This window comes from Anastrepha ludens, chromosome 4 (genome assembly GCF_028408465.1).
Source record: "Anastrepha ludens isolate Willacy chromosome 4, idAnaLude1.1, whole genome shotgun sequence".
Taxonomy (NCBI): domain Eukaryota; kingdom Metazoa; phylum Arthropoda; class Insecta; order Diptera; family Tephritidae; genus Anastrepha; species Anastrepha ludens.
Genome location: NC_071500.1, coordinates 12,942,559 through 12,956,268, shown reverse-complemented (window position 1 = coordinate 12,956,268; position 13,710 = coordinate 12,942,559). Strand labels below are relative to the sequence as shown.

Genomic DNA, 13,710 nt, shown 5'->3' with positions numbered 1-13,710 from the left:
CAAAGTCGAAAAAATATCTGGCTCGATCAATGGGAAAAAATGCAATAAATCGCCTTATTAACTACCTGACTTTCTAGCAAAAATTCGTGGTGTTCAACACCGTTGTAATCCATAAAAGCAGTGAGCATCGCTTTCTTTTTTCACTGAAGTCGACATGTTTTTTTGGTCTTGGTTCATTCGCAGCTCTCCACTCACTCGCTTGATGCCTGGATTGCGTGGTATACTCATAAACTCACGTCCCCTACGTCTCGCTCCAGTAATGGTGCGTTTGGTGAATGCTGGGTCGGATTCAGCCTTGGTAATCATCACTTTGACGATATTAAAGCGGTCCCTTTTTTGCATTCAGCATTCAGGTTCATTGGGGCTAACTTTGCAGCAACACGGCGCAAATCCAAATATTTAGCTACTTAACCAGATCCATAAGCAATATTAGAGTCCTCTGCCACTTAGCTGATGATTATTGATCAACTTTTTCCCCCTTTATTGAGGTTTTCATCAGTTTTCGATGTCGGGAGCCAGCCACTAAGATCGACATCCGACGTTGGACTCATGAGCTCTTCTGAAGCGTGGATGCCACTCGTAAACAGCTCCTTTCTTTAGATTATCTTTACTGAAAGTTTCACTAGCGGCCGCCGATAGCCGAATGGGTTGGTGAGAGTGAAAACTCCGTAAAATAGCAAAACGATGAAAATTTTTTTTCTAATAGCGATCGCCCCTCGGCGACAATGGCAAACCTCCGAGTGCATCTCTGCCGGAGAAAGCTCCTCATCTGCCGTTCGGAGTCGGGTTCAAACTGTGGTTTCTCCATTTTGGGAACAACATCAAGACGCACACCACAAATGGGAGGGGGAGCTGTGCCAAATACCTAACAGCCATTTTCGTGTTTTAGAAAAGTGTAAAACATAACTGGTAAGACTTGAGCACATGCACACATTTCCCAATGGGATATTAAATTTATCCATGTGCACACTCATAAGTATGTGTGTGTAAATGTTTCCATGCCGCTGAGTAGCAAAAAAGCAATGAGTACGTAAAAGTATTAGTTACTCAATGGATAAAGCTCACACGCGATGGTATAGAGCTCAAGCTGAAGTGTGCTTGTGTAATAATAACAACAAACGAAAGGAAGGCAAACGTGGTCTGAATATATGTACGTAGTTAACTATGTCATATGTCACTGTGTCTGAGTTTAAGTAGTATCCCAAGTATGAGTATCCTGAATTCTATTCGCCTTCGTAGTATCCCTCATGTGCGCGAAATGGTGAGCGAAATGATCTGTGAGATCACCGCGTGAGATTTTTGATGGCAAATTGAGGTTTAGCACAAGGCGTTGCCCGGCACATGAGATTGGGTTTAGCCAAATTGGATAAAGAAATAAAGAAATTAAGCAAATGAGTCTGTCCGAGGATGCACCAATGAATATGTAATTCGTACAAATACTCACACATATTCACATACATATATAGTACATTGGAAACGATATTAAGTCCGAAAATAATTCAAAGTCAGCAGAAATATTTTTGAAATGAAGCTTCTTAGGCGTCGACGGACGAGCGAGAATGGAGAGTAAAATTTCAAGGCCATGCAATGTTTTGGGCATTTTCGTTCCGCGAGAGAGAAAAAAGATATAACGTAGAGGAAACGGAAAGAGAGAGCTATACCTTATATATATGTCTTAGATACACTTTTGGCTATTTTTCCAGAGTTTTTCTTTGTCGTTGCTAATTTCTAGTGATAAATAAAACTGCCTACTTTTTAACGCTTGTTTGTTGGTGCCTACTGTTTGGGGTGTTTTTTGGTCCCAATTTTTTTGGCGTTTTTTTTGTGCCTACTTTTTGGCGCTTATTTCCGTGCCCTGGCTAGTACTTGTGCGTACTATAAAGTGCTATCCATTCCGGCGTCGGATTTATTGACATTGCCTTGCGGTAATTTGTGCCGTTGATGCGTTTACCTACACCGGTCGACCCTTCTTGCCAAGTGGTAATAAACTCGAGCAATATATAATAAATAATATTCCCTAATAGAATGGCATTCGTGAAACGGAGATCGGGCGAACACTTCGAAAAACTGCGCTTGGAGAACGATTAGGCAAGGAAGCAGCCCAATGATATTGGAATATTTAATCCTCTTAGGCACCATGACCATCTACCGAGAAAATAATGTATTTCTTTTTGGTCAAACTAATATTTTCAGTCCTAGAATTTCTTTTAGAACAATTGATTATTTTTAATGCAAAACTTAACCATATCGCACTCACCTTGCAAATTTACCACTGGACATATTTTATCTTAATAAATATGCAAATTTTTTGGTACACTTTCTAGTAAAAATTTTTAATAAAAACTTTTTCCTAATTTCCAGTTCAATACTCTTTATTTACTTTATAATATTTATTAAAATTCAACTACATAGATACGAATTCGTTTCCATTAAAGTAACAGTAAATAATGGCTTCTGCTATTAACCACCAGCAAGTCAATTTATTATGTAATAACTCTAATAATAGGTATATTATGAGGGCTTATAAAATTCATAGCTATAATATTTTAATATGTAAACTATTTCAGCAAGATTTTGGCAAATATTTAAAAAAAACAAGCATTTTTGAGAATCACGCACATTTCAGTTTAAAAATTTCCGCGCCATTTGCAGGAAATGTCGCAAATACTACATCATTAAAGTCATTAGCCCCATAGCGTTCCACTAAATGTGCCGGGAGTAGCTTAAAATATTTATCTTTAAGCATTTGTATATATTTTGTTGAAGCTTCGAGGGACTCACAGCAAGCGACAATGCAGCCACCCCAACTGAAAAGAGAAAACATGCACACAGTTAAGCGTATGCGATGTGAGGCATATCACATTTCCGTGTAATATAAATGGCGGAAAAATGGATGCTATATATTTTACTTATAAACAGCTTACCCAGCTCCGGTGAGCCGTGCCCCCACACCGAACGCATCGGATAAGGCAATCAATCGGTCCAGATCAACGTGTGAGCACTCGTACAACTCCTTGAGGCTTTGATGTGATTGACGCATCAATTGTGACATGGCTGTAAAACGTTTCATCGCATCTATTTGCTTTCCTTCATCACTTATTTCTTTGGTACTGTTTAAATTCAGATTTCCGTTAACGCCGTTCACACCATTGTTGATATGTGGATGGGAATACTGATTTTCAATATCCATATCGATGGCATTGTTTGTTGTTTGCTCGCAAATTTCACGAAATTTCGCAACACGCAGCGACTCTGTAAGGAAATGTTCAATAATTGTTATGCCAAGTTCCCTTGCTCTTGCCTCCACTCTCACTCACCCTGTATGACATGAAGGGCGCGTTGCCTCAGCTTGAACTGCGTCATTTGCTGTGTATTGGCTGTAAGAAATTCTTCCTCGAATTCATCATTGCTGACCTGCAGCTCGCGTGCACACAACTCAGCACGCGTGTAAATATCTTGTGGCAACCATTTCACCACCAATTCTTCCAACTCACCGAGCGTGCACTGTAACGACTCTTGCAATTGCACAAAGCGAGTCATTCCGCGCCAATTGCTGAGCTTGGTATGCTTTGCAAGAATGCGCGTCGCCAGTCGACATTCCACAACTCGCTCATTGAAATCCGATGAAGCAGCTTTGTTCTTTGCCGCTAAACTGTTGGCCACTATGAAGCATACGCCCGCCGATAACAGTACAGGTGTTGCGTTAAGCTCTGGATGGAATTCAATGAATTGCGCACAACCAGCATTGGCCAAGTAGGCGATGGCTTGATCCATACCCCCACCCTGTGTGCCAATGTAGCGTTCACAACGAGCCGATATGGAGGCCAACTGCTTGCGATGTAAAGGCAACTGGTGTACATATGCCGTGGCGAGTACAGCGGCACTAACCAATGCACTGGAGCTGCTCAAACCCGAAGCCGGTGGTATGTTACCGCTGAGCGCGATTGTCATGCCAATAGGAATGAATGGTTTATTATTTGACTGTTGAATTTGCTCGTAAACGCCCTTCACGCCGCACAGATAGTAATTGTACCATTTCGGGCTGCCAAGCGTGGGCAAATCAATGCTGTGGAGTAACAACGAATGGCGCATAAATGCTTGTCTATTAAACAATACATGGAATCTGTGTTAATTACTACCTTAGGGCATTCAAATCGCATTTGAAGTTCTCGTATTGTGTGGATTCGACGTTTCGCAGTTGAAGAAATGTATGCTCGGCATTATACCCGACAGCCAACAGGATGCACTGCTCAATAGCCATAGGCAGAACTGGGTAGCCACAATAGTCCACATGCTCGCCGATTATGTTGACGCTGTCATTTGATTATAGGAAAGAAGTATTTAAATATAACTACGAGTATGTAGGTGTTTATACAAGGAGCATTTAAGTGTAACTATGTAGTTGTTTGTCCATGTAGGATTTCAAACTAAATTAATAACTTAGTTTTTACTGATTACATGATTGTCACTCTTCCGCCCCATTATCCGTACGTAAACTATAATTAGATAAGTGCATGTCATATACTAAATACGAGTACTCTACCATAATTCTCTAGTCACTGTTTTTGTATGGCCACACACATATGGTCAGAAACACCTTCCATACACAAAATGATTTAAAAATATTTTCATAACCTAAGCCAAAGCTAGTGCGAGTTTATTTTTAGGGATCAGAATGCACATTTGGTAATGCTGCGTATGTGTGTGTAAACCTGCTGAGCGAATTGGAGCTTTTTGAAGTATCTATACCTTACATGAGACTAGGAAATTATTCGATTCTGCAGCCTACAGTATCAAACTAAACACGGAGTGGCAGGAAATTTTTCTCCCCATAAAACTTCCAACTCTTAATCTATGGATCGGAAGTACAGCATTTAAGGGGACAGATACCTATAAACGGCCATATTTTCCCTGATTTTCATTAAAATTATTTAAAATGAAAAAGTCAGTATATTTTTTTCAAAATTGGCATACAGTTTATTTATACATTAAAATAATATAACTTTTTTTTCTATTTTAATCATTTAAAATGGCGGATGTACACTCAATTCTTCCAGGAAGGTCGCAGCGGGGCTTCTCAAACATTTTTGACGTGATAACGTCTTATAATTCGATTTAACAGGCTGCACGCACGAAAAAATTTGTAGTTACCTTGCTCATTAGTGTTACCTTGCTCATTAGTGTTACCTTGCTCATATGTCGTTACCTTGCTCATTGCCGTTACCTTGCTCATTTGTCGTTACCTTGCTCATTGCCGTTACCTTGCTCATTTGTCGTTACCTTGTTCATTGCATTGCATGAACTGCAAGCGAAAGCGCGGAACGAACGACAAAGCAAACAAAGCAAACGAACGGCAACGTTCGACATCTTGCTCTCTCCTACTTAAGTGAGCGTATATATGTATGTATATGCGCATATGTACATATATAAATTCACGTATTTGTATTTGCATATGCCTTCTTATTGATTATTATTAATTTGATTCACTTGAAGAATTTAAAATAAAACCAAGTTTGTTAATAATACCTATTGTTTTAATGTTATTATTATTAATTTTTTTATTATATATGAAGGAAAAAATGTATGGTAATATTTACTTATAAAATATGTTGTCTATACTAATATTATTAAGAGGAAAACTTTGTTTGTTTGTAATGAATAGGCTCAAAACTACTGGACCGATTTTAAAAATTCTTTCACCATTCGAAAGCTACATCATCCACGAGTAACATGGATTATATTTTATTTTGGAAATAGGGCTCGAGATATAGGTCAAAACGTGGACCCGGGTAACCTTCGGATGTGTATGTACAATATGGGTATCAAATGGAAGCTGTTGGTGAATGCTTTAGTCCAGAGTACTTTTCATGCCGCTCCGTGACTAGGGTCTCGAGATAGAGACCAAAACGTGGACCCTAGAATGTGTTTGTACAATATGGATATCAAATTGAAGCTGTTGGTGAATGCTTTAGTACAGAGTATTTTTCATGCCGCTCCGTGACTGGGGTCTCGAGATAAAGGTCAAAACGTGGACCCGGGTAACCTTTGGTTGTGTATGTACAATATGGGTATCAAATGAAATCTGTTGATAAGTGCTTTAATACGGGGTAATTTTCATACCCATTGATGACTAGGGTCTGGAAATATATGCCAAAACGTGGACCCGGCGTGTCTTTGCACCGAATTAAACAAAACTTACACACATTGTTAAGGAGGTATTGAAGATGGTGTCCGTATAGTTTGGATACCTATTGGTAGATAGGGTCTCGAGATATAGGTCAAAACGTGGACCCGGGTAACCTTCGGATGTGTAGGTACAATATGGGTATCAAATGGAAGCTGTTGGTGAATGCTTTAGTTCACAGTATTTCCATCCGCTCCGTGACTAGGGTCTCGAGATAGAGACCAAAACGTGGACCCTAGAATGTGTTTGTACAATATGGATATCAAATGAAAGCTGTTGATAAGTGCTTTAATACGAGGTAATTTTCATACCTATTGATGACTAGGGTCTCGAAATATATGCCAAAACGTGGACCCGCCGTGTCTTTGAACCGAATTAAACCAAACTTACACACATTGTTAAGTAGGTATTGAAGATGATTTCCGTATAGTTTGAATACCTATTGGTAGATAGGGTCTCGAGATATAGGTCAAAATGTGGACCCGGGTAACCTTCGGACGTGTATGTACAATATGGGTATCAAATGAAAGCTGTTGGTGAATGCTTTATGATATGTTATGTTATGTTATGTTATGTTATGTTATGTTATGTTATGTTGTGTTGTGTTATGTTATGTTATGTTATGTTATGTTATGTTATGTTATGTTATGTTATGTTGTGTTGTGTTGTGTTGTGTTGTGTTGTGTTATGTTATGTTATGTTATGTTATGTTATGTTATGTTATGTTATGTTATGTTATGTTATGTTATGTTATGTTATGTTATGTTATGTTATGTTATGTTATGTTATGTTATGTTATGTTATGTTATGTTATGTTATGTTATGTTATGTTATGTTATGTTATGTTATGTTATGTTATGTTATGTTATGTTATGTTATGTTATGTTATGTTATGTTATGTTATGTTATGTTATGTTATGTTATGTTATGTTATGTTATGTTATGTTATGGTATGTTGTGTTATGTTATGTTATGTTAAAGTATATTATGTTATGTTAATGTTAACTCATTCTCTATATCCATACAAAATATCTATCAAACAACTAAAATTAAAATTTTCTTTTGAAAAACGCAACCATTCAATCAGTATTTTCTTATGACGTTATCACGTTAAACTATCGTCAGTAAACCGACTTTACAGACAACCTCTTTTTTTTTGTTTATTAATGTCATAGTTTCTATATGAATTAAACAAAAATGAAAAAAAAAAACATTCACGAAATAAAATGCTTTAAAAAAATGGATTTTGGGGCGAATTTTCCTATTATTTTTGCTTCGAAATAATTATTTTTTCGAAAAAATTTCGAAAACTTGTAAATTCACATAGAAATTAATATCATAAAAAAGATGTGTGCAAAATTTCATGGAGATCGGTCAATAACTTTTCAAGTTATCGTCTACGCCAATTCGAAAAATATATATTAGTTTTGAGAAAAACGCGTCTAAAGTTTGAATACAACGTAACTGTACCTCTCCCAGCGCTCGAACGCAAATAATAGAGTCGTCAAGGTTGACGATCTATAATATAAGAAATACTTAAATTTACGTTCTAACATATTTTTGACATATTCTTAAAGGATTATATTAACATTTTATGAAAACAAATTTTTTTTCGAAATTTTACAGGTATCTGTCCTCTTAAGCATACGCAAATACATCGCCACACATGGAAAATCCGTCGGCAATCAAGAGCGAACGACATGGACCATCTTCTAGTCGATAAACGTCTTGCTAAACGAAGTGCCTTCCGTGACTCTGACCATTACTTAGTAATTGAAAAAGTACGGTAACGAATGCCTTTATTCTTTTTCTTGATTGGCGCGATTTTCGCCAACTTCAAATAAACTTGATAAATTTATTCCAATTATCCATTTTAATCGCCTTTTAATTTAAATTTAGAACTTTGACTGAATTCCTAAATTTAGTTTCGCAAATTGTTATAAGTAAAAATGTATGCAGTAAAAACTTTCAACTTTCCTTAAGATGAAATGTCACTTTCTCTCTCTCTCACTTTCCTCTACTTTGCAATTTTTTTGATAGGTGAACAATTGTTACAAATTATTTGCTTCATGATCAGACCTAAGATATAAGTCAAATACCTTATCACAATAAAAATTTAAGGAAATCAAAGAACCTAAGGAACAAAATGCTTTCGTAAATCCATAAAACCAAAGAGTCTATTCATTTTTTGAAGTTTAAAGAATATAATATACAAAAATCTCTACCGGACAATCAGGTTATAGCCTATAGCATCAGTGACGGAACGGTCGGAAATTTAGTCTTAACATATGAAAAGTGAACGTTTTTTTTGTCCAATCTTCATTGTACGAGTATTTATGGCGGAGCTAAATGAGGTGGGCAGGTGAAGAAGGAAAAGCGGTCACTGCTCGTTGCCTGTAAAAGGGTTATGGTAAAGGATGGGACTCAAAACCGCTCTTAGTACGCTCGTACACTGGCTTTGCACTGCGGTTATAAAGCGAAATGGAAAGGTTTATAGCCTATATTCATGCTTAGCACAGGTCCTCTGCCTTCTACCTCAACCAAGGCTCTTGTGATCCTATCATACCTTCTCCCCATAGACATCTATGGTAAATTTTGCACTAATTGCAACACAATCAAACTGAGTGCGCGCTAAATTACACTACCCCACATTTTTTTGGGATTGTTTAATTTGATTGTTTCTGGACGTTAAGGACCTTGACCGAGTGTCAGGGGCCCAAGACTAAATATTAAGGTCGGAAGTGTCATCCGAATCAAAAATGCTGCAGCTGAACTTAACTTTACTGCTACCTGACTACAGCAGCGTCTCTCAACCTAAGTTAATAGCTATAAAAGAGGCTCTGCTTTGTGTGTTAGGAACTCGTCAGTTGCAGCACAGCCAACCACTAACTGCTCTGACAATCCAATCAAACTACCATATAATAGTCTACAGCGCAATAATACTTCTTCTAAAGTAGCAGTTGAAGGTAGAACTATTCTTAATGAACTGGCAAAGCGGTGCACCACGAATATTGTCTGGGTTTGTGGAAATAGAGAATTTCCTAAAAATTACATCATGGATGAGCTGGATAGGCAGGGAACTAATCTTAAATCAGTCAATTCTGCCCAATATGTGGTCATCCCTTTATCCTCAAGAAAGCTCTAAATCAGGTCGGTATATAATGTCCAAGCCAATACGACCCGCGACGACGAAGCCCACTCGTGAAATAACTGGAAAGTTTTGGCCTAGAAGAAATGAGCATAGAACTAGATCCGTCACCAATCTAGGCGGCCTTCCATTAGTGTCATCACCAGGCACTGCTTAATGAGAAGCGTATGGGTTTTCCCTCAAATGAGAGCGCGTTGAATGAGGTGAAGGTAGCCGACTTGGAATCGGCAACCATCTACAGTATTTTATCGTTTATCCGAGAGACGAAGTGGTTTTACCACATTAGGAATTCGAGGGCGAATTTGAGTCCAAACTGGTGGCATCACAAGGGGACTCTAGGCTTAAGTGGGCCGTATCCACATCCTTATGGAGAGTGGCAACCATTGTAACCTAACTTAACATAAATGAGTTGGGGAGCAATACGTACAGGGTCCGGCACTCGAAGTGTAGCCAATTAAAAAGGCCATACATTTAGTTTGGAAAATTACTTTTATTCAATTCAAAGAAAAAATTTGTGAAAATAATACAAAATTAAGAATTAATTTACTTTTGCTCGATATGACCATCTTTTGCCTTGACTATAGCCTCGAGACCGTCCAGAAACGAATCGCAAGCTGCCCGAATGTGGTATTTTCGTCCACTGGCGGACATTGGCTTTTTTCTGCACCTCGAGACTGGTGAATCTTTTAGTTCAGATCTTGCTCTCCAAATGGCCCTAAGGAAATAATCCGTCGAATTCGCGTCTGCTGCGTTTGAGAGACATTGTGTGGGCGTTATGAAGTTCGGAACGTTGTTTTTTAGCCATTTTTGGTTCACTCGAGCTTTGTGAGACGGTGCCGAGTCCTGTTGAAACGTCCACGGCTTCAAAGCAACCTCAGATTACTTTCCCGATAATATTTCGCATTTACCTTGCGCCAGACTCGATGAAAACGATTGGAGAACGCCCAATTGCCGTTACAGCGGCCCAAACCATTACCTGTGGTGGGTGCTGCCTCCTGGTGGCAAATCGATGACTCTAATTCTCGTATGAACGGTCGATCAAATAAATCATATCGCTTTGTGAGTTTACGAATTGCTCAGTTTAAAAAAAATTGCTCGTCAGAAAACACAATGATCGGAAATCGACCGCTTTAGGTCAAGTGAAGCAACTCCTTCGCTCTCCCAAGCCTGACTTTTTCCTGGTTTGGTGTGAGATCATGCGCCTTTTGGATCTTGTAAGGCTTGAATTTAGAGATCATTTTTCAGTATGCTTCGGAAGCTACGGTCAGATATTTTCAGTTCTTTCGCCATTTGATTGGCACTTCGTAGGGGATTTCGCTCAAGTCGTTTTTTCACTTTTTGAACCATTTGATGTGACGTCGCAGTCTTTTGATGACCACATCCATGACGTTTCGCGATGCTACCAGTATCATTCGCTATCAATCGCTGGTTGTGATTTTCTTTTTTCGCGTTCACTCTCCGCAAAATGCTTCCGCGGACAAAGCTCTGGACTGTCATTTAGCCAACTAACAAACAGCTGATGCCCGTGCATCAGTCGCGCGAGTGGTCTGAAGTTGCTTATACTACGAGTGTCGGACCCTGTATACTACGTTTGAGTGTGTTATTATTATTATTATTAAAAATTGGTGAAATATAAAACATTACACCGATATTTACACCTCACTAGCTGCTGAGGACCCCTAAGTGTATTTACTTTAGTGTAATTAGCGATAAAAAATAGCTGCCGAACTGTTAAAACAACATAGAAAAGAACGGCACTTTAAAGGTGTATTTTGTTAGCCCTTTCGCTATATTGTTGCCATATGGCAACAGTAAACTTTAAAAGGCCGTCAACACTCTCTTGTAAAAAGTATCAACTTTTTTGTTACATATTTTCAAAAATTGAAGTTTAATGGTTAAACAGAAATACACTCTGAAATTTGTATTTTGCATTTTTAGATTTTTGAGGCATTTTGGGCAAATGTTTTCAACAATTTTTGAATAAAGTATATAGAAAAATGTTCAATCTGTCATTTGGCATATAAATATTTTTTCGCTCGCAGCTTTAAAGGCTGTGCTAATTTTTAAAACTAAGCTTGTTGCCATATGGCAACAAATTTCTCGTAAGGTGTTAACTTGCATTAGATTGCAGAAGAAGTTTATTTGCGATTGAAACCAATACAAAACATTTGTTGCCATATGGCAACATTAAAAAAAAGGCACTTAACAAAAAAAATAAAAAAGAAAAATTTATTTGTATTGTTATTGGTCCTAAAATAAATACTCAGACAAAAATTTGGATGGCGCAATAAAAAGATGTAGCGAAAGGGTTAATCACTTTTGATTAGTTAAATAATATCAATCTTCTCCTTCGGATTATTAGTACTGGGCCAAACGCATTACCCGCAAGGACATTTTTTGACCAACTTTGGTATTCGTTGCAAAATTCTTAAAAAAATACTACAAGAGAACTTAAATTAGTTATTAAATATTTAAAAGTTCTGTGGCACAACACAAACTATTAACTTTCACTACTACTATCGCACCACCTACCGTCCAGGCATGCGAACGAAAAATTCCGGTTCCTGTCCAAACTGGCTGCAATAAAACTCAGTAAGCTTGCGTAGACGCGCATACAATACATGCTCCGGCCGAAGTTCCAAGTTCGACATACAGATGGCGCTCTGCGCACTTGCAGACATCTTGTAAGATACCCGCTCCAATACAAATCTGCTCCACTGCACTTATGTATGTTTGTTTGTAAGTTTATTGTTTTGATTAACGCTCTCAATACTAATTTCACGTAAGCTCTTTTAACAACAATAACATCAGCACAAATGATTGACTATATTTACTGTCGGCAAATCAGAATATAAATAAAACCATGTGAAGTAAATCGCGCGAAACAAGAACAAGATTTTGCGCACAAAAGAGTGAATGAACTGGCTGCAAGAAGCGACGCAAGTGCCACGACAATTGTATACGACGGCGAATTGATAAGAACAGGCAGTATACTCGTACAACAAAACTGGCAAGTAACAATAACAATCAATATGAATTGGGGTAAAGTGTTGATTAGGCTCATCAGCTGTGTATGTCACGAGAACATTTTTTTCCTCTCAATTTTGCGAGAATCAGCAAATACTATATATTATATTTTCACACATAATATTTTCACAAATAAATTTTATTAATGCATCCACTGCATTAGGCAGTTACGCGTTTGACTGGGGAAATAACAGAATTTAACACAGAAAGATAGCGACATTGCATTACAGCTGACCGCCTTTTGTTCTAGGAGGGAGTTTTCTAGGGAGAGTACTCATGAAAGCAACGAAAGTGGGTGTGGAGAGAAAGGTGATAATAGGAATGCGCGTATCGCACAGTGTCTTCTTTGTGTTAACAGAGGGAAAAATTTGCCAGCCTTGGTTTTTTTTAAGAACATGGAAAGTTTGGATTTTATAACAAGCTGTACAGCTCTTTTCAATGATTTATTTTATTAAAATGTAAGCAATACATTTGAATTTATTTCGAATAGTTTCCTGAATAAGTCATCTCGGCACAACATAAATGGAAATGATTGCTATGTATAGACGAAATAGGCGGGACTGAAAATATTTTCAAATCCTCTCTGCGGGCTCTAGCCATGCCCACTTATGTAGATATGTACATATGCACATACATACATATTACCTATAACTTTGAAATTAATTTACGTTCACTTTCCACGTATAATAAAATATTAATTTTGTCACGTACAATATTGACACTTCTACAGGTGTGTTCACATCACACGTTTCACACAAAACAAAACAAAAAAACAAAAAAAAATAAACACTTGTGCACATACAATTTAAAATTATTACAGTGTGCATTATTCTATACAGGCCTATAAAAATAAAAAAAACACTTCCACCGCCACCAGATAAACGCAAATCACTTAACGAAGAAAAATGTTTTATAGATAACGTACATATGTGGCTTTTTAAAGAAAGAAAAATTAAAAAATTACGAAAAAAAGAATTTGGGGAAGAATTTTCGTTCACACTCAACCGACGACGACTTAAAATAAACTAAACATTTTTTAAGATGCCTCGCGCATTTCTGCTCCAGTAAGTCACATTTCAAGACGAATCTATACAAGGTGAAACCACTAGAGCAACAACAAAATGTACATGTATTTTGTTTTTGCATTTTGGTAGTTTAAATGTCAAAATTTCAATCGGAATGTTAACAAAAAAAGCAAAAACAGACAAGCGGACCAATTTGATAGTCTGAACGCAGCCTACCGTCACCAAATCAGCATGCGTCCACAAAGGGGAAGTAAACTAGCCCTTTCTAGTGTACCGTACCCCGTACCTCCACGGGGAAGTCCACTGAAACACCTCTTCACAGAGTG

General features: G+C 37.7%; 1 protein-coding gene across 5 annotated transcripts; it reads right to left on the bottom strand.

Annotated features, from left to right (window-relative positions):
* Nucleotides 1–2,362: 2,362 nt before the first annotated feature.
* On the bottom strand, nt 2,363–13,388 carry LOC128862117 (N-acetylgalactosamine kinase). Of its 5 annotated transcripts, none has more exons than XM_054100562.1 (6): nt 13,162–13,388; nt 11,865–12,165; nt 4,140–4,313; nt 3,318–4,066; nt 2,925–3,252; nt 2,363–2,807 (listed from the first exon to the last, which is right to left on the bottom strand). In XM_054100562.1, the coding sequence occupies exons 2-6, from the start codon at nt 12,011–12,013 to the stop codon at nt 2,612–2,614; spliced, it is 1,596 nt and encodes a 531-aa protein (XP_053956537.1). In that variant the 5' UTR covers nt 12,014–12,165; nt 13,162–13,388; the 3' UTR covers nt 2,363–2,611. The 5 variants fall into 5 exon arrangements, with proteins under 5 accessions (XP_053956537.1, XP_053956539.1, XP_053956541.1 ...); XM_054100564.1 differs by having other exon boundaries at nt 13,178–13,388; XM_054100566.1 differs by having other exon boundaries at nt 13,197–13,388.
* Between the last annotated feature and the right edge of the window lie 322 nt (nt 13,389–13,710).